The sequence below is a fragment of the Lissotriton helveticus genome, chromosome 7, assembly GCF_964261635.1.
Source record: "Lissotriton helveticus chromosome 7, aLisHel1.1, whole genome shotgun sequence".
NCBI lineage: Eukaryota > Metazoa > Chordata > Amphibia > Caudata > Salamandridae > Lissotriton > Lissotriton helveticus.
This window is the reverse complement of record NC_136068.1, coordinates 1,945,959,435-1,945,981,318: the sequence shown is the minus strand read 5'-3', so window position 1 is coordinate 1,945,981,318 and position 21,884 is coordinate 1,945,959,435. Positions and strand designations below refer to the sequence as shown.

At 46.7% G+C, this 21,884-nt stretch overlaps 1 protein-coding gene across 1 annotated transcript in view; it reads right to left on the bottom strand.

Moving 5' to 3' along the window:
* LOC144770003 (uncharacterized) overlaps positions 1–21,884 on the bottom strand; it is a 198,985-nt gene that overhangs the window by 105,073 nt on the left and 72,028 nt on the right. The window contains exons 2-4 of the mRNA XM_078654196.1: positions 16,129–16,224; positions 11,283–11,414; positions 9,570–9,713 (exon numbers count right to left, since the gene is read on the bottom strand). Of these exons, the coding sequence (XP_078510322.1) occupies positions 9,570–9,713; positions 11,283–11,414; positions 16,129–16,224 (372 nt within the window). The remainder of the gene's footprint in view (positions 1–9,569; positions 9,714–11,282; positions 11,415–16,128; positions 16,225–21,884) is intronic.

The following is a 21,884-nucleotide window of genomic DNA, read 5'->3' as shown; positions in this document are numbered from 1 at the left end:
TGTTATTCACCTTGATACTGTCCATGAACGAATTCACACTGTCGGTCAGTAACGGGTAGTGGGCTACTGAGTTCCGAGGATTTGAAAAAGCCAGAACAGGGTGTAGACTCTACCCGTAGATCACTAAGCATTCTCTCTTGGAATATTACGGGGTTGCTTTCAAAGACTAGTTCCTCCGACTGGTCTGATTTTATTGAGCCTTATGACATTGTTGTTTTCCAGGAGACTTGGTCATTGGAAACTATTTTTCGGCCAGGTTTCTTGTAATTTGCTAAACCTGCATTTGCTAGCTCTAAAGGGCACCCATCAGGCGGCCTGATAATCTGGTTCAAACAACGGATGGGTTTCCTGGTAGAAGACCTTGCTATAGACACCCCGGATATTCAGGCCATTAAAATAAGAGTGTTTCCCTGAATTTATATTGATAAATGTCTATGCCTGGGGGCTACTAGGTGGAAAGGCATCTAAGTCCATCTCTAGTTTGGATATATATTTATTAAAACATCGGAAGGGATTAGTAACCAAATTATTGCGGGGGATTTTAACTTCACGTTCGAGCCACTCGGTATGGAAGACGGGAACCTAACTAGCGATGAGGATGCTATTTGGGGTGTCCCGTCCCTAATGTTGGCACCAATTAAGAAATGGACTGAAGCCTCTCTTCAGTTAAAAAGCCTAACTCTGGACAGGGGGCTCCGTGCGGTTAATGGAAGAACTATCTCGGACAACAAAGGCAACCCCACTTGCTGCAGTGGGCTAAAAGGTAGTAGGATTGAATATTTTCTTGTTAATTTAGAATTTTGGCAAAGGGTGAGGGACATGGAGGTCGTGAAAAGGACAGAGAGTGACCCGACCCATTGTCATTGACATTAGATGTGAATTGCTGTTCGGCAACGACCGGCAGCATGGACATGGTAACAGCTGATGTCATTAAGTCCAAAGACTGCCGCAGGTTAAAGAGGGCACAGGTGTCCGTGGATGAGGGAACTCTGAGTCAAATAAGGCGGATTCCCTTATTGCCCTCTCACGACTCAAGCCTTGTGAGGATACTTTTACAGCATTTTTAGCAGTTCACGATACCCTGTTAGCCAAGCTGAGATCCTTTTTTATGAAACCAAAAAAAATGAGTTAATAGGCCTGTTGTGCCTACATCAGCAGAATGGTATGTTGGGGGAATGCAGGAACACCTACGGGGCTTTATTAAAAGCAATAAGGGTAGGTTTAACTCAGGAGGCGTGCATATAAGGCTACCCAATATCATGCAAAGAAGGCTTTTGACGAAAGTAGATGGTGGGACCTATTTGAGGCAAGTTCTGGGAAAAACCGGTGTCGATTCTGGCAACTCATTAGGAGGGGTAGTGATAATGCTGGTCTGGTACCAGCTATCAATGTCCCCCAGAAGCTTGGGATGCTCATTATCAGAGACAATTCTCCTTGCAAGGAAATGATTGTGAACAGTATCAGAATGTACCCCCGGACTCAGTTCTAACATTTACTTTAGTGGAAATAGAACATGCATTGGACAGGGTAGCTGCACGTAGAGCTCCGGGTCCGGATGGCATTCCGGCGGACATATTTAAAGCTGACCGAGCAAATTGGTGGAGATATATTCTCATTTTCGCAAATGGACTGGCAAGAGGAGTTCCAATACCGGAATCCTGGCACGGGGCTGAAATTGTGCCCTTATATAAAAAAGGGGATGGTGCTAGCCCAATTAATTATCGGCCCATTAGCCTTATTGATTCTATGCAAACGTTGGTAGCTAGATTAGTGCTAAGTAGGGTTAATAGGTGGATTGATGACAATGGAATTTTATCCACCTATCAAGCAGGATTTACTTCCCATGTTAGCACAATCGACCACGTTTTTAGATTCATGATGATATATTGGAATACTGTGGTGCTAGCTGGGGGCACCCTTTATGCAGCGTTCTTAGATCTTAAATCGACATTTGATCTAGTGCCCCATAGTAACCTAAGGAACACACTTAAGGTAGTGGGGTTGCCTGTTAAGATTTTATCATTTATCATAAAATTGCACAAATCTACTTATGCCCAAGTCTGGTGGGGTAAGCAGGGTGAGGTAACTGAACATTTCCCTGTTAACAAGGGAGTTCGGCAGGGGTGTGTTCTAGCCCCTACCCTCTTCTCTTTGTTTATTAACAATGTCATCTCATATTATACTGACTACCCTACGGAGGCTCCCACTCTCGCAGGTTCGAGGGTATCTCTTTTAGTGTTTGCAGACGACTCCTTAATTTTGTCTAAAACACAAGTCGGTCTGCAAAGAGCCCTCGATAGATATGGTCTTTTTTGCAAGGACCATGATCTTGTTGTCAATGTTGACAAAACAAAGTTCATGGTGCTGCAGAAGTATAAATCTGTCAAAGCTAGAGTAGAAATGAACACCGAGAATCTCGAACAAACCTCCCCAGGAGCTTCTCTGCCCTTCAACACATGTGATGATTTGCCCTGAAACTCTTGTACCGGGTTGTCTTCCATTCAATATGGAGGTGAACGCCTCAGCTAGAGATGAATGAATGAATGAAAGGGGTTTTCGTATAGCGCAAAGTTCATTCCAGGGAGCATCTTAGCGCTTTTAGGACATCAGCAGAAGGAATTGATGGGGGGGGGGGAAGAGAGAGGGGGAGCAGCAGGAGGATGGTGGAAAGGATCATATTAGCGACAGTATTTGATGATCTGGAGTACCAAAGATCCAAGTTTTTAGAAGCTTCCTGAAAGTGGGTTCATTACGGGTGTGCCTTAGTTGCGTAGGCAGGGTGTTCCAGGCCTTTGTACCAAGTGCTGCCAAGATTTTGCCTCCCCGGGTTTTCATTTTAAAGTTGGGGATGGTGAGTAGATTTTCAGATGTAGACCGCAATGTTCGTTTGGTTTTGTAGGGCCTAATTTTACTTCTCAGGAATTGTGGGCCAGTTTCGCTTATGACTTTATAAGTAATAGTTAGGACTTTGAACGGGATCCTTTTATGAATAGTCAGCCAGTGGAAAATCTTTAGTGCTTCGGCTGAGGGAGAGCGCTTTGGGAGCCCAAGTACCAGCCTTGCGGCGGAGTTCTGGACTACTTGCAGTCTTTTTACTACCGTCTTTTTTGTTCCTGCATACAAGCTATTGCAGTAGTCCAAGCGTGACAGGACCAAGGCCACTGCCACGGTCTTGCTAGCGTGCAGAGGGAGTAGGTCAAAGAATTTTCTTAGGGTTTTTATAGTTTGAAAGCATATGCCTGCAATAGTAAGTGCATGTTTATGAAAGGAAAGTGTGGAGTCGAATTTAATACCTTGTTTTTTTTTACGGTATCTAGTGTGGTGGGTCTGAATCAGAGGGACACCATAGGGTGGGTTTGAAATCGTTGGATTTTCTGAACAACATGATTTCCGTTTTTGAGCTATTGCATCTGAGATGATTTGTTTCCATCCACTTCATTACCGTGGTGAGGCAGAGGTGGACATTTTCTTCTGCTGCGGTGGAGTTTTTATCTAGGGTGAGGATCAATTGCGTATCATCTGCGTAAGCAATCGCTTCAATATTGAAGGAATCAATTAGTGAAAGCAGAGGGGACATGTACAGGTTACAGAGGGTCGGACTCAGGGAGGTTCCCTGAGGGACCCCCGAGGAAAGAAGCTTTCCTTCAGATTTGTAGCTGCCGAGTGTGACAATCTGGTTTCTCTTTTCCAAAAATGATGTTAAACAGGCGAGAGCTTTGCTGTTTATTCCGACGTGCTTCAATCTGTCTAACAGGATGTGATGGGAGACAGTGTCGAAAGCCGCTGAGAGGTCCAACAGAATCAGCACTGCCTCCTTACCCTGGTCCAGAGCGAACTTAAGGGTATCTGTGGTATGGAGCAGTACTGACTCTGTTGAATGTCCCGGTCTGAAACCAGATTGCTTAGGGTGTAGGGTGTTTGAATTTTCCAGAAACTCATTCAGTTGTGCGTTAACTATTTTCTCAGCAATTTTACTCAAACAGGGGAGGAGGGAGATGGGTCTCAAATTGGAAAGAGTGGTGGGATCCGAGAGTTTCTTTTTTTGAAGGGGTTTGACAGCGGCCGTTTTCCAGAGGTCAGGTATTTTTGCAAGTTTAAATGTGGTATTGATAATTTGGTTAATGACAGGGTTTACTATATCCACTAATGAATGTAGCATTTTTGGCGGGCATGGGTCGAAAGGGGAGCCTGATTTACAATATAGAATAGCCTCAGTGGGTAAAGTATCTGCAGCAGATACACATCCATGTGTTCTGTAGTTCACATGTTTAATCCTGTTTAACAAATGGCTATCATGTGTCAATCAATGCAGCCCAGGTGTCAACGGGGGAGATGTACCTCACACAAATCTCTGCAAAGAGGATTTTTTTGCTTCTCTGTAACTAGGAAATGTTAAGTTTAATGCAGTGTCTTCTGTCTTTCAGTTTTATATTGTTAATTCCATCAAGATGGTGGCCTCGTGTGTCACACTTTTGTCATAAGTACAGAATCTTAGCACTCTAGTTTCTCAATAGAATACGGTGGTAAATCTGCAGCTGATCACGAGGGAGTGAACTGGCCGGCTGCTGCTTGTGTCTAGGTGTCAGAAGATTTTATTGAAATGAACGAGGAAGATATTTATGACCACGTTTTAGCCTTCTAGAACATAAACCATAATTTCGATGACAAAATGAACCCCTTCATTTCTGCTTTTTATGACTCCTGCCTTTTGAAAGCCTGGAGCACAGTGTGAGAATGAGTAAATGGTGTCTTTATTAATGACATCACTGTTATTATTTACATGTAATCAGTGATGTCAACAATGATGCCATTAAACATGTCATGAGTGATATACTACTCCACTGTACGCTACTACACTGAATGCTATTCCACTATATACCACTACACTCTACAATACTCCATTGTACACTATTCCACTTTATTCCACTACACTGAAAGTTACTACACTCTACGTCACACCAGTTTATGTACCTCCACTCTAAGCCACTCCATTCTATGCTATTCCATTGTACACCACTCCCCTGTACACTACTACTACACTGTATGCCACTGCACTCAACCCCACCTCACTGTATGCCAATAGGCTGTACACCATTCCTTGTATGTATGTATGTATTTATAGATATTTTTATATAGCGCTTGCTGTCACCCAACGGGCATCCTGGCGCTTAGATAGTCATGACATACAAGGTGTTACCAGCATCCGAAAAATCTAGTGCAACATTCTGGGAAATAAATGGGTCTTCAAGTTTTTCTTAAAAGAGGAAAGATCGGTCATACCCCTCAGGTCCAGAGGGAGGGAATTCCACAGTTTTGCTGCGGTGAACCTGAAGGCCCGACCTCCCATCCGGGAACGCCTGATCTTAGGTACTGATACCAGATAGGCAGAGGCTGACCGAAGTGGTCTGCCTGGGGTATACCAGGAGAAGAGGTTCTGCAATGGGAGTGGGCCTTGACCATGAAGAGCCCGAAACACCAGACACAGGGCCTTAAAATCAATACGCTGCAGAATTGGCAACCAGTGCAAGTCCCTTAGAGCCTCAGCAGAGGAGTCCAGACGGTGGCGTGAAAATGCGAGTTTAGCATCAAAATTCTGCACACGTTGTAATTTCCCCAGTAAGGTGACAGGCGCCCCCAGAAGCAGTGCGTTGCAGTAGTCGAGACGACCTAAAATAATGCTTCGCACTACCTCTGGCCTGGCATAGCAAGGGAGCAAGGGTAGAATCTTCTGCAGCGAGCAGAGCAGTGCCATACAAGTGGCTACCGTTTTGTTCACTGCTACCTCTAGTTGTAAGTTAGAGCTGAACATTACACCCAGATTCCGTACTGACTCAGCAGGGGAATCAGTCCCTTGAAAATCAGGGGACCAGAAGTCCAGTGGTAGAGGCCTAGGGGTGCGGTCCATTGAGCAGTGTAACACCTCAGTTTTCATGCTGTTAACTTGCAGGGAGTTGTTACCTAACCATGCTGCCGCGGTGCTCATGTAACGATGAAACACCTCATGGGATACCGCCTTCTTGCCTTCAAAAGAGAAGACAAGCTGAGTGTCGTCTGCATAGTTGGTGACTGTTATGCCAAAGGATGTTATCAACGAGATCAGGGGACGGAGGTAGAGATTAAATAAGATGGGACTAATGGAAGACCCCTGTGGTACACCCTGCCCCACCTTCCTGATGTTGGATTTGAAAGGTGGCAGAGATACCACCTGGTACCTATGATCGAGATATGATACCAACCACTGTAGGGCCAATCCAGAAATTCCAGCCTCCGCCAACCTCCTGATCAAGATTGCATGGCTAACCGTGTCGAACGCGGCCGACATGTCAAGCAGCACTAAGAAGGCCGCTTGACCCTGGTCGGCCCGCATCCGAAGGTCATCAAGAACGGTCACCAAGGCCGACTCTGTCCCATGTGCTGGCCTAAAGCCAAACTGGACCGTATCCAAGCACTCGGTGGACTCAAGAAAATTGGAGAGGTGCCTTGTGGCCAGTTTCTCCAAGATTTTAACTGGGAAAGGCAGTAGGGAGATCGGCCTATAGTTTACTGGACACGTAGGGTCCAGATTTTCTTTTTTCAGTAGTGGGGAAACCACTGCCAGTTTTCAGCAGTCAGGCACTCGTGCGGAACCCAAGGACTGGCAGCAGATCGAAAAAAGTGGGGGGAACAACTCAGCACGAAACAGTTTCCAAAATTTCGGCGGAAGCGGGTCAGATGGAGAACCAGAGGACAACCCGTCCGCCACCGCACAAAATTCCTCAAAAGATGGTAGTGGAAAACTATTCAGTCCTGTAGATGAGGTGCTCGTCTTGCTGGTCTCACTTAAGGAGGGACTGTCCACCACCTTGTCAACGGATGGGGCAAGATTGTTTAAGATAGAGGCAATTTTGTCCTCAAAGGCTTGTGCCAGCGAATCACAAAGATCCTGAGAGGCCGGTATGATGTTTTTAATACAGGCTGGATGGGCTACATCTTTCACAAGTCTAAAGAGAGCCTGTGATTTATTCGCCGCCGCCGTCAATGAGTCCTCTAAAAACCGACACTTAGCCCGCTTGATCTGAATTTAATAATTTGCCAGTGTCTGCCTGTAGAGGACACGTTGGGGTTCCAAATATTGTCTCCTCTATGCCCTCTCAGCCTGTTTACACTGCAGTTTGAGCTGCCGGAGTTCTTCCGAATGCCAAGGCATTGCCAGATGACTCCTAGCTCTGATGGTACGCATTGGAGCCACTCCACTGTACCGTACTACACTGTAAGCTATTCCGCTCTATGCCACTTCACTGTACTTCGCTCTATGCTATTCCACTCTATGCCGTTGTACCCTCTATGCCACTCAACTCTACACTATCACACTGTATGCATCTACACTCTACGCCAGTCGACTATATGGTATTCAACTTGACCACACTCCACGCCTCTCCACTCTATTGCACTACACTGTATGCCACTCTACTGTGCTACCCTAGTAAACGTTATTCCACTCTATGCCACTCCAGTGTACCCCACTACACTGAAATGTATTCCACTGTATGCTACAACAATGTACGACACTCCACAGTACTCTATTACATTGTTTTCCACTCCACTGTGCGCTACTCCACTCTGAGCCATTTCAATGTACACCACTCTACTCTACAATACTCCATTCTATGCTATTCCATTGGACGCCACAAATACTCTATGTCACTCGACTGTATGCTATTTCACTCTACCCCACTCCAAACTGTGCCACTCCATTGTACGTCACTCCAATGTAGCGTATTGAACTCAAGGTTATTTCTCCGTATCCCACTCCTTTGTACTCCACTGTCTGCTATTCCAGTCTATGCCACTCCACTTCACCCAACTCCACTCCACACTACTCAAACCTACTCCACTCTACCACACTCTATGACACTCAACGAAAGTCTACGTCCCTCCACTGTACCAAACAATGATCCACTCTATAGCACTCCAATCTACAACACTTTACTCTATTCTATGTAAGTGGACATCACTCTAGTTTACTTTATGCTGCTAAACAACACTTTACTATACACAACCACACTCTACACAACTCTCTCTGTGCCACTCCTCCTCACTTTACTCCACTCAAATCTATCACATACTTCTCCACACTATTCTACCACTCGGCTCTACACCACTCCACTCTAGAAAGCTCTATGACAATCAACTCTATCACACTAGATGTGATTCCCCTCTACCACACTGCAGTGCACTTTACTCATCTCGACTCCACAACACTCTAATTCACTCTGTGCCACTACACTATACTCCACTGTATGACACTTTCCAACAGAGTAACAAAAGACAGTTCACTCCACCATTTGCCATACCACCCCACTCTCTGAGACTTTGCTACATGCTATGCTACGACAGCCACTTTACTCCACTTTACACCACTCTACAACATAACACTACACTCTTACAATTGAATCCAGTCTATCCTACACAACTCCAATTGACTACACTTCTCTATAATCTACGTACTCTACATCACTGTTCAACGCTGCTCTCTACATTGCTCAACTCTACCACACACTCCTTAACTCTTTTTATCTGTAATCTACAACACTCTACTACGCTGTATGCCGCCCTACGACACTGTACTCCAATTCAACCACATGAAGTCCAATTTGCAACTCTATACTCAACTCTATCCAACAACACTCAACTGTACAACACTCTACGAGACTTTCCAACGCTTTACGACACACTAGTCCACTGTATTGTATGACAAGCCACTAAAATGTATGACTGTACGCTACGCCACTGAACTGGTATAAACGAGCCACTCAACTGTACGAGGCACGACTCCACTCTATCATAATTTAATTCATTGTACACTATCCCACTCTACTCTACTGTATTACAGTCTACAATACTCCACTCTAAAACACTACATTGTGCGACACAGTCCTTCTCTGTATGATACGACCCTTTACGTAACAACACTTCTCTCGATGAGATTGGACTCTATGATTTGAAACACATTTTATTAAAAATGTTAAAATATCATTGAAATTGAAAGAAAAAACAAACTAAACGTTAAAGCTTAGTTATAATTAGGGAATCTTTATTTTTCCTATAAACATTAATCAAATTGCACAATTAGAAATTACAAAGTTATAGATATACAGTTCAATTAAAAGTAATCAAACTCTTTCAAAATATTGTAAGTGGCGCACTTCCAAACACACTCCTTCTAGCTCGCTTGCCAGACAACCCTAACTATAGTGTGATAGTACGTTCCATAGTTTACCTAGTGACGGATAATTACCATATTACTTCTATTCTAATTTTGTTTATCCTGTGTCCATCTGATGGATGTCAGTGTTTACAAAGAGGGCAAGCAATGGTGAACCTGAAGTATGTGCAGAGTGTGTGTTCAGTGCTGTCCAAGAGCACAGGTGGTTTCAATGTATGAAAGGCAGTGCACCGCAAAAAGTACATTCAATACAAATAGTGTTCTGTTCCAGTCTTGTATTTAACATGTAAATATCCAGAACAACATGTATATTTATTCAAAAACAAATGTGTGTGTAAAAAGTTAAAAGGTACATTTCTCTCACCTCTGTGTAGACACAGAGTCTCTCTCAGATGAGGCTGTAAATCTCTCCATGGAGAGGAATCTTCTGTTCCAGGCTCATTCCTCACCCTGGGGCAGCTCTGTCCAGGGAGACGTCCTTGTCTGTCAGGAAGGTTGTACTGGGAAACTGGGACAGAGAAGGAAGGGACAGGTACAAAGAGACAGAGAGAGGGGGAGGGAGAGGGAGGGAGGGAGAGAGAGGGGGAGAGACAGGTACAGAGAGACAGAGAGAGGGGGAGGGAGAGGGAGAGAGGAGAGGATAGACAGGTACAGGGAGAGACAGGAACAGAAATATAGAGGGAGAGACAGGTAAAGAGAGATGGAGGAAGCGAGGAGGTACAGAGAGATAGAGGGAGGGAGGGAGGAGAGAGAGACAGGTGCAGTGAGATAGAGGGAGGGAAAAGCAGAGAAAGAAAAACGAAAGGGAGCGAAACAGTAATAGAGAAAGCGAGAAAGAGAGTGAAATAGATAAAGGAATGAAGGAGAGGAGGAGAGTTGGCAGAGACAGTGGACGCGAGAGAGAATGAGTGTCGGAGAGGAAGAGAAAGAGATAACGAGAAGAGTCCAGATCAACCTGATGAAGTGGTTAATGCAACAAAGTGTTGAAATGTTTGTTGTGATCTAAGAGTGCCTCCTCTTTGTGGCTCTGGCAGCAGAATATTGAGGAATAAATATTGTCTGACAAAGATATTGAGCCTTAAGAATCACACATGAGAGTCAGAGAATCTACACTCAGAGAGATTCACTTTTTGTAAATGATATTTTAGACACTATATTAAAGCCAGGCGTTATTTCTGTCAATGGCTCTGACACACAACCCTCTGTGTGTTTGTGTCTCTGCACAGCTGTGGATAGAAGTGCTGTCCACAGTAACACAAGAGCATCAGCAGTGCTGGAGGTAGCACAGACCAGGGATGAAGGACTGTGAGGGGTGTGAGCTTGAACAGACTAGTACATACAACATGTTAGGAACATATTTACATGTCAGAGTGTGAGGTGGAAGGGTGGGAGGCAGGGGCGTACCTACCAAGCGCTGCAGCAGGTACAGTGGCACCGGGCCCAGGGCTGTGAGGGATCTGAGCTTGTACAGTCTACTACATACAACATGACATGTTAAGAACATATTTACATGTGAGTGTGTGAGGTGGAAGGGTGTGAGGCAGGGGCGTACCTACCAAGCATGCAGCAGGTGCAGTGGCACTGAGCCCCAGGGCTGTGAGGGGCCCCAAGGATGTGAGGGGCCCCAGGGCTTTGAGGTGCCCCAGGGCTGTGAGGGGCCCCTTGCTGTGAGGGGCCCAGGGCTGTGAGGGGCCCCAGGGCAGTGATGGACCCAGGGCTGTGAGGGGCCCCGTGGCTGTGAGGGGTCCCAGAGCTGTGAGGGGCCCCAGGGCTGTGAGGGGCCCCAGGGCTGTGAGGGGCCCTCTGCTCTGCAACTGTAGCTGCTTCAGAGCTCTTGGCACCCTTGCTCCACCACTGGTGTGAGGCAGATATGTCCCTCGAGCTGCACTCAGTAGTAGTAAGAAGCCTACATTTACCACTACTACCCCAGACTGCGTCATCCCTGCGTCATCAGCCCCCGCCCTCACTTTCAGCATCTACTGTCCCAGAGTGACGTCACTAACATGGCAGAACCCTAACACACATGAACATGTCATGCACCATAACATGCAGAAACAAGAGATGAAAGGGTGTTTACCTGGATGGAGGCACAGAGAGGTTTTCAGAAGAGAGCGCGGAGGATTCTGGGAAGACCCTGGACCACCTCCAGCCTCGTCTTGGAGACCAGCAGAGCTCTGCACCCTGGGGCTGTAGAAGACTGCTCTCTCCACTGCAGGGGGGGGGGGCAGGAGAGAGAGAGAGAGAGAGAGAGAGGGAGAGAGAGAGGGAGAGAGAGAGAGAGAGAGAGAGACAGAGGAGAGAGGGAGAGCGAGAGAGGGGAGACGGAGAGAGAGGGAGAGAGAGAGGGAGAAGGAGAGAGAGAGAGGAGAGAGGGAGAGAGAGGGAGATGTAGCGAGAGAGAGAGAGAGAGAGAGAGAGAGAGAGAGAGAGAAGGAGAGGTAGAGAAAAAACAAAGAGGAGAGATTAAGTTATGTAGGAATGCACCATACTGCGCTACATGACAAGGAAAGGGCGGGAATGCACTTGATGGAGCAGATTCCATCTGGAGTCAGGCATTGTTTATTTATGTGCTTCACACAGACTGCGTTTAAATTGCCGCACACATTTTGGTGCAAGGTTAACACCTTGGCTGCTATGACTTTCCCCCTCCTGTGCTGATTGGTTGATAATCCCATTGTTCATGACAAGGTCAGCTCGTCATAAGCACAGCTCCAGCTCTGAGCTCGTCATGAGCATGAAAGGGGTTAAACACATGCACATGAAAAATATGAAAGTGAGGCCTAGTCAGTCTGAAATGCTTGTGCTGAATTAACATGTGTTTTTGCAGTGTAGAGAAAAGTGGTCTTTTTTAGCTTTTGAAGATTAATAGAATGTGTTTCTCTCTTTCCAGTTCATCCTTGTAATCTAAATTCACTATTTCTGTCTTAAGAGACTTTGGCTTGTTGCATATTTGAAAAAATATATATATATATACTTCAGTTTATAACACCTCTTTTTATAATGTGTGTGAATTAACAAATGCACCAAACACTACACATGGGGCTCAATGCTTTATGCATGAAAAGCTATCTAAAACATTAAAGCATGTTGCTGTGTGCACTGTATTAACTGTGTGCGCTTTTAAAATTTACTCTAAATCATAATAATGCTATGTTGCACATTGCAAATTTTTTTTGTATGTTGTACACAAATAATAGAAAAAGCTGCTTTAACCCGTTTACGGCGGCCGTTATTTCGGTGCAGTGCGGGTGTTCGACAGAGTGGGCGAGGCCGCGTCGGCAGTTGAACGTTTGCAGCACCAGCCAGGTAGTGCTCCGAACGTTCAACGGCCGACGGCAGCATCAATGGGGTTAAACTAATAGCTTGGCTAGGTAAACATTTATAAGGGGTATTAGTATAAGGGAGGGAAACATAATGGGCTGCTTTACATGAAATTAATACTCTTTTGTGTTTGTTTGTTTTGGGGCCTTAAAAACATGGCTGCTTGTGAATCCATCAAGGCTGTGACTCTCATTAAAGAGAAGAGAGAATGCGTGGACTTTGTCAGTTTGCCTCAAAACCATGAAGGAGTCAAGGCCACTTTGAACTTTCCATTCTTGTGATTGTGCCAATGTACCAGTGTTAGTTAAAATATCCGTCCTGCTGCGATGTGACAGGAAGGAGGAATTAGTATGTAACATTTTTCCTAGCAAATGTTGCAAACTTATTTATTTATTTATTGAAACATTTATATAGCGCGAACAAAGGGCATCTCGGCGCTGAAGTTTCTGCATTGTATAACCATCAAGGGGAACTGAAGTTTTTATTGTTTAAACAGCCAGGTCTTAAGCTTTTTGCGAAACATCCAGAGGGAGGTACTTGATTTGATTGCAAGTGGAACAGTATTCCACAATTTCGGGGCAGCTACAAGGAATCTTCTATCACCCCACGCTACCGATTTGGTACCAGTAGTTCCTGTAAAGAGGATGAGCGCAACGTTCTCGCAGGACGGTAAGGGATAAGATTTTGGGTGAAGAAAGCAGGTCCGATATTATGTAAAGCTTTGTATACTAGGCAGAGGGACTTGAATTCGATCCTCTTTCTCACCGGTAACCAATGCAGCTGTCTTATGGTGCCTGACACTGACTGGTATTTTGGAATGCGCCCAAGTAGCCTGGCAGCGGCATTCTGAATGCTTTGCATTTTTTGAAGCACCTTCTCTTGGGCGCCCAAGAACAGAGCGTTGCAGTAATCTAAGGTGGATAAAACCAGGGAAGTGACCAGGGTTTTTCCAGCATTTTCAGGTAGGAAAGGCAAGATTTTTTTTATGAGCCGTAGTTTATGAAAAGCTGAGGAGGAAATCTGATTTGCATGAGGTAGGAAGTTCAGGCGGTTATCAAACACCACCCCTAAGATCCCCACCGAGACCAGGAAGACGGTCACCCAGGCCCTCGTCACCAGCCGCCTGGACTACGGCAACTCCCTCTACCCTGGAACCACCGCCAAACTTCAGAAGAGACCCCAGCGGATTCAGAACGCCTCAGCATGACTCATCCTGGACATCTCCCGTCGCAGCCACATCTCCAGACACCTGAGAGATCTGCACTGGCTCCCGGTCAACAAGAGAATCACCTTCCGTCTCCTCACCCACGCACACAAAGCCCTGCACAACCAAGGCCCAGGATACCTCAACAGCCGCCTCAACTTCTACGCTCCCACACGCCAGCTTCGATCGACCGGCCACGCCCTCGCCGCCGTCCCCCGCATCCGATGAGCCACCACAGGAGGAAGATCATTCTCCTACCTGGCCGCCAAGACCTGGAACTCCCTCCTGACCCACCTCCGCCTGACCCAGGACCACCTCGCCTTCAGGAAGCAGCTCAAGACCTGGCTGTTCGAGCAGTAGCGGACCCCCCCCCCCCTAGCGCCTTGAGACCCTCCGGGTGAGTAGTGCGCTCTATAAATGCTATGATTGATTGATTTTGACTGATATTTTGCTCCACATTTTCTTTTCTACATGTGCTGCTTAAATGCAGACTGTAATATGTTCTGTATTAATGCTATTTTTCCTGTTTTCCAAATTCTGTAACCTGATTGAAATTTTACTAATGAATAAAGGGACAGAGAAAAAAAACGTGACTTTTGACTAGAAAATAAAACCCTTTAAAATACTCAACAACTCTCTTCATTGGCTAAAATAATAATTGCATTTTTGACTGTTCATGATCATTGAAAGTCTCCTGAAGGCAATACATGGTATCAAGGGCCCAACACCTTTTCAGCAGTAAATAGACGTAGCATGAGGGTTTTGCATTGAGAAATTACCAGAAGAAATTACCACTGCATCCCACTGTACTGCGCTGCGTGACAGGGCAAGGATAGGAATGCACCGGACTGCGCTGCGTGACGGGGAAAGGGCGGGAATGCACCGTACTGCACTGCATGACGGGGAAAGGCCAGGAATGCACCGTACTGCGCTGCGTGACAGGGAAAGGCCAGGAATGCACCGTACTGCGCTGCGTGACAGGGAAAGGACAGGAATGCACAGTACTGGGCTGCGTGACAGGGAAAGGGCAGGAATGCACCGTACTGCACTGCATGACGGGGAAAGGCCAGGAATGCACCGTACTGCGCTGCGTGACAGGGCAGGGACAGGAATGCACAGTACTGGGCTGCGTGACAGGGAAAGGGCAGGAATGTACCGTACTGTGCTGCGTGACGGGGAAAGAGCAGGAATGCACTGTACTGCGCTGTGTGACAGGGAAAGGGCAGGAATGCACCGTACTGCGCTGCGTGACAGGGAAAGGGCAGGAATGCAGCGTACTGCGCTGCATGACAGGGAAAGGACAGGAATGCACCGTACTGCGCTGCGTGGCAGGGCAAGGACAGGAATGCACCGTACTGCGCTGCGTGACAGGAAAAGGGCGGGAATGCACAGTACTGGGCTGCGTGACAGGGAAAGGGCAGGAATGCACCGTACTGTCGTGCGTGACAGGGAAAGGGTGGGAATGCACCGTATAGCGCTGCGTGACAGGGAAAGGGCAGGAATGCACCGTACTGCGCTGCATGACGGGGAAAGGCCAGGAATGCACCGTACTGCGCTGCGTGACAGGGCAAGGACAGGAATGGACCGTACTGCGCTGCATGATCGGGAAAGGACAGGAATGCTCTGTATTTACAATAATAATAATGTTTTTTCAAAGTTTTCTTGGGATTGGTGAACCCCAAATCTCCTAGTTGTGGGTGAGGCTTGTTTGATACACAACAAAGGTGTTGTCCAACTTCATGAGTGACACTTCATAACCTTGGTCTGTTTAGCAAACTTAGTTGAACAAATATGTTCTTAGACAAATCATTTCCTGAACGACTGTGCACCTATTTCAGTCATTTGGAGTCAGTGCAGGTATGTACAGCACATTTAATCAACAAAGGCTCTTCACAGTAACACTTCCTAACGCATTATCATCCATCGCTGACCGGGGCGCCCCCTTCAGGAGCCTTACGTCACTCGCAACACTCAGAACACTTAACAATAATAATAATAACCATCATCATAATCACCATCAACATCATCTCCCTCATCAGCATCATCATCATCATAATCACCATCATTATCATCTCCCTCATCAGCATCATCATCATCATAATCACCATCAATATCATCTCCCTCATCCCCTCATCAGCATCATCATTATCATCATCATAATCACCATCTTCATCATCCAGCAGAATGCACATATTAAATAATTTTTAAGACACATCGTTGAATGAGACATTACTGCTGAGGACGACGAACACCTCCTCACTGTAATTCTGTGGTTACAATGTAGAGTCAGGAGCCTCTATTTCTTTTCATCTGTGGTTTTACTAATCATGTCTGAGGCAGAGAAGGCCGTGCCACGGGTGGTCTTAGGGTGTCTGAAAGTCAACTCCACACTTCTTACCCAGACGGTAGAGCACGATGTTTATGAATACGTTGACTGCAATCATCACTCCCAGGGTTATCGCCTGCCTCCGTAGACGAGGGATCTCCTGGCCACCTAGAGAGGAAATCACAGAATCCGGTGTTTAACTTTACATGTGGGAATGGATTACCTGCCTGTAGCTGGAGTACAATATCACAGAACAGACGGTAATATCCTCAGGTAATGTGTGCCAAGTCACTCCAATGACTATCAGTGTGTGCCAAGACTGGTCACTGAGTCTCAGTGTGTACTAAGACTGGTCACTGAGTCTCAGTGTGTGACAAAACTATTCACTGAGTCTCCGTGTGTGCCAGGACTGGTCACTGAGGCTCTGTGTGTGCCGAGACTGGTCATCGAGTCTCATTTTGTGCCAAGACTGGTCACAGAATCTCAGTGTGTGTCAAGATTTGTAACTGAGTCTTGGTGTATAACAAGACTGGTCTCTGAGTCTCGGTGTGTGCCAAGACTGGTCACTGAGTCTCGATGTGTGCCAAGACTGGTCACTGAATCTCAGTTTTGCCAAGTCTGGTCACTGAGTCTTGGTGTATGCCAAGACTGGTCACTAAGTCTCAGTGTGTTCCAAGACAGATCACTGAGGGCCTGATTCACAAAGGGCAACCACACTTGTGGCGGGGTCCCAACAGTCCTGCAGGAGTCTCCACACTCAGGGCAGAATCTCTGCAATGAGAATTCTCATAACAGAAATTCCGCCACAAGTGCGTAGACTCCCTCAAGACTGCAGGTCCTCCACCACAAGCGCTGAGGCCCTTTATGAATCAAGCCTCACGTCTCAGTGAGTACGAAGGCTGCTCATTGAGTCTCTGTATGTGCAAAGACTGCTCGCTGAATCTCAGTGTGTGCCAAGATTAAAAGTGCCTCTCCTTATCTGCTGAGATTGACCACCGGCTCTCAGTTTGCCAAGATTGAACAATGAATCTTACTGAGCACCCAGGAAGATCAGTGTGTATTGGTGACTGAACCTCAGTGTTTACCAGGCCTGGAAGATGGTTTCAGTTTGATGCACGATAGGTCAGTGACTCAGTGTTTCTACAGAGACTGGCTAGTGACCCTCGGTGTGTGCAGTGACTTAACTGAAACTTCTTGACTAGCACTTACTGCATGTACCAATTCAGCATTATCCCTCACTGTGTGTGCTGGTTATGGACCGCCACTTACTGCATATATTCGACTGGACTGTGGGTCAATTAGTGTACCATTTGTGGACTGTGGGTCGGAGTGTGTGAGCCAAGGCGATGCCAAAGTTCGACTCTGCTTATAAATAGGTTCAAAGTTTTAACACTGAATCTCAGTTGGTGCAGAGGCTGACCAGAAACTTTGGTAGTATTCAAAGTTGGAAAATGTCTGTTTGTTTGTATGTGTGTGTCAATGCTGACCATAGCCTCTCAGTGTGTGTCAGAGCTGACCATAGCCTCTCAGTGCGTGTCAATGCTGACCATAGCCTCTCAGTGTGTGTCAGAGCTGACCATAGCCTCTTAGTATGTGTCAATGCTGACCATAGCCTCTCAGTGTGTGTCAATGCTGACCATAGCCTCAGTGTGTGTCTGTGCTGACCATAGCCTCTCAGGGCGTGTCAATGCTGACCATAGCCTCTCAGTGTGTGTCAGAGCTGACCATAGCCTCTCAGGGTGTGTCAATGCTGATCATAGCCTCTCAGTGTGTGTCAATGCTGACCATAGCCTCTCAGTGCATGTCAGTGCTGACCATAGCCTCCTGGTGTCTGTCAGTGCTGACCATAGCCTTTTATTATGTGTCAGTGCTGACCATAGCCTCTGGGTGTGTGTCAATGCTGACCATAGCCTCTCAGTGTGTGTCAGTGCTGACCATAGCCTCAGTGTGTGTCCGTGCTGACCATAGCCTCTCAGTTTGTGTCAGAGCTGACCATAGCCTCTCAGTGTGTGTCAGAGTGGATCATAGCCTCTCAGTGTGTGTCAATGCTGACCATAGCCTCTCAGTGTGTGTCAATGCTGACCATACCCTCTCAGTGTGTGTCAATGCTGACCATAGCCTCTCAGTGTGTGTCAGTGCTGACCGTAGCCTCTTGGTGTCTGTCAGTGCTGACCATAGCCTTTGATTGTGTGTCAGTGCTTACCATAGCCTCTGGGTGTGTGTCAATGCTGACCATAGCCTTTCAGTGAGTGTCAGTGCTGACCATAGCCTTGGAGTGTGTGTCAGTGCGTATAGGGGTGGCGGAATTTGCGTAATCGCGTAATGCAAATTTCCTCAAAATGGTGAAAAATATCTGCGAATACGTGGAATTGCTTATTCGTGATGCTGTTTTACTGGTTGCAATCTCTATTTGTGTGCTTGGGGGAAATATTTCGCAAACACGCATTTGAAAACGGAACAAGCAAGAAGTTGCGAAACGCAGAATTCTGGGTAATTTCGCATTCTCCGCGGAACGCAAAATTACCCATATTCCTCAAGCGAAACGGATTTTACTGCCCAGGCCTACTGCTGACCATAGCCTCTCGGTGTGTGTCAGTGCTGACCATAGCCTCTCAGTGTGTCAGTGCTGACCATAGCCTCTCGGTGTGTGTCAGTGCTGACCATAGCCTCTCGGTGTGTGTCCTTGCTGACCAAACCCTTTCGGTGTGTGTCTGTACTGACCTTAGCCTCTCGGTGTGTTTCCGTGCTGACCATAGCCTCTCGGTGTGTGTCCTTGCTGACCAAACCCTTTCGGTGTGTGTCTGTACTGACCATACCCTCTCGGTGAGTGTCCGTGCTGACCATAGCCCCTCGGTGTGTGTCAGTGTTGACCATAGGCTCTCGGTGTGTGTTAATGCTGACCATTGCTCTCGGTGTGTGTCAATGCTGACCATCGCCTCTCAGTGTATGTCAGTGCTGACCATAGCCTCTCAGTGTGTGTCAGAGCTGATGTTGAATCTTGTGGAAAATTAGTACGGGTTGGTAAACATCATCTGCGCCATCTTGCCTTTTTTCCTGGATGCCACACTTTTTGTCGTGTGCACCCGCCATTTTAGGTGCCTCGATCAGAACCACCCTCTGCACGCCACTGGCCCCCAGCATAGCCCTTCGCCCTCGCAAAGCCCGCACGCTGACAACCCCCACACTCGCATGCCTTGGGTCATAAACCCCCCTTCAACGCAGCTCTGCCTCAGAACCCCATCCTGTTCCCAACGCGACACCTCCCCTCATTCCTTTCATGGTCCCAGGCCCTTTGATACAAACCCCCTTTCCTGTGTGCCCGTTTGTCTTCCTCTTTCCCAGGCCGACACCTAGCTCTGCCGATACTGTTTATTGCCCCTCCCCGTACAGTAGAAAGCTTCCCTCATCAAAGGACCCCCGAGTTGATCAAAGCCCCCACCCTATGAGATCCGATCAAACCCCCACATTCCGTGAATCGGCGGAATGTCCAGCTGCGCGATAATCATCACCTGTTATGACCGGGGTGGGGACTTCAACTGTAAATGTGTGTGGGAACGGGCCTGTAGGGGAGATTCAGAGGATGTCCTTTCATACTTCAAAGCATTACAAGACTGTGTTACCTGCAATAAAATTCATTTAACTGTGTATAAGAGGCCAGGCCTGAGAGATGCGGTTAGAGCACCTCGTGACGATACTGGCTGTCTGAACTGATGTGTTCTCCTCCGGAGAAAATAAACCTTGTTTCCTGCCTTCCAGTCTCCAGCGCCTGCCTCTTCATTGATTAATATTTTATGGGTTAAAGAGGCGATACCGCCGGGCAAATATTGATTGTCCATTGACCTTAGTTTTAACAATTGGCGTCCCAAGCGTGAAGCCCATCAGTGACTCGTGGATCCAGTGGGAGAGGTCCTGACGACAGAGTGAACGACTGCAACGATCGGGAGAGCTCTTGCCCAATAGACCCTCGTCTGGCAGCCGATCATCCGAACTTCACTGGCTCCGAACAGACCTCTCTCGAGTGATCTACGGTCCTGACTGGGAACCATCAGGAGTGCCGCGAGGAATACGAGAAAAGGAGGACGATCGGGCGCTGGATTCGGAAGATAAGAAACTGTCCATACGGTCCGGGTAAGGTCGTGTAGACACGACGAATTGCGAAATAGTTGTTTAATTGTTCAGAAAATACTAGTATTACTCTTTGTTGACCTATTTGGAGATTCACTGTCTGCAAACGGAGAAACAGTAGGCTCTTTCTCTTTGCAAACAGTGAAGGATAAGTAACGCAGCCAGCGTGCCTATCTTTCTCCCCCACTGATTGATTATTTATTCACGAATTGTTTTCGGGAGATTCCCTCTCCCACACTGATTAACTGTTTTTTGACCCCGAGCTATTGTTCGCGGATTGTTTTCTGGAGATTCTCTGTCTACAAACAGGAAAGAACAGGTTCCCCTTTGCAGATAGTGAAAGGGTAGAGGACGCAGACCTTTGCGGATCTACTTATTCTCCCCACTGGTCGTTTATTTATTGTTTTGATATTGGTTCATGAGGTATTCACTGCCTGCAAACAACGTAGAATAGAAATATTCTGTCTAGTCTTTGCACGCAGTGATAAGATAGGCAGTGCTGACTTTTTGTCCTCTTCGCGAGCCGTCATGTCTGTCTTCTCCCCACTGGTCGATAGCTGGTTCAGCCCGGACCGTTTATTAGAGGTGGATCATATAGCTCCGCTGGAAGGCACCCCTAATAAGGACATGTTCATAAACTATGGATTAGTTACCATAGCCTATAGTAAACTGTGGCACAGGTATACCAAAGAAAATCAAGAGAATCAGTGGCCACTGATAGGATCCTTCGATCTTGATAAAATAGAAACGTTAGAAATAGCCCTTCGTAATAATAAGACAACGCCTATTATGCTTGACAGTCTCGGTATGTGGCGCAAAGAAGCAATGCAACGAAAGAAAAGAGACGAGGACAGAGTAGGTAAAGGAATATATCGACAGGACAACCCCAGGACACAACGACCCGAAAGTAATCCCCCGACACTGCGCACAGGGCGACCAGACTTAGGGCAAAACCAATGTGCTTTTTGTAAATATGCCGGGCACTGGAAAGCCCAATGTCCGACTCTACTGAACGAGAGTAGGAGCAGAGGGCCGACAGGAATAACAGGCCGGCAGAAAGGGAAAAAGAGCGAGACAAAGATGAATCAGACTGACATGGACAGGCCAGATAGAACCACCACGTTCGATTATGCCCGATGGCACAGATTTCGCCAGGCCGATTTCAGCGACATGTTCGAGTCCTCATAGATCAAACAACGCTAAGACGGGAAACCCAGTCTAGCTCTAAATTAACCACGACAAACCCCGAATAAAGCAAAAAGAATAATGTACACACGTGATCAAGCATTCTTACGTTTAGCCAAGTAGGGAAAAGTTTAGGGTATTTCGAGGTAAGGGTTACACAAGTATCCTCCGCCGAGAGGACTAGGGATATTGCCAATGTTTGAAAACCTACTACCTCCTTTTTCCGCATCCTTATAGGCATATAACTAAAAGCTGCCCCATTGCTCTCCAATTGACACCAACGGTTTGTCTCAGCCTGGAAACGTACTTGCTAAAGTGACTCGAAAGAAAACCTCTGTGAACATTAGCCCGACTAGGTTAGTTCATGACCAGTTGCCAAAGGCGTAAGTGCGTACAATCAAAGCCACCAGAAAAAGGCAGCCAACGAATAAAAAGATAAAAACAGGTAAAAAGAACTCAGAACAATAAGCATGCGCAGCATACAGAAAAAGATAATTATGGCCAATAACTGTTTTATG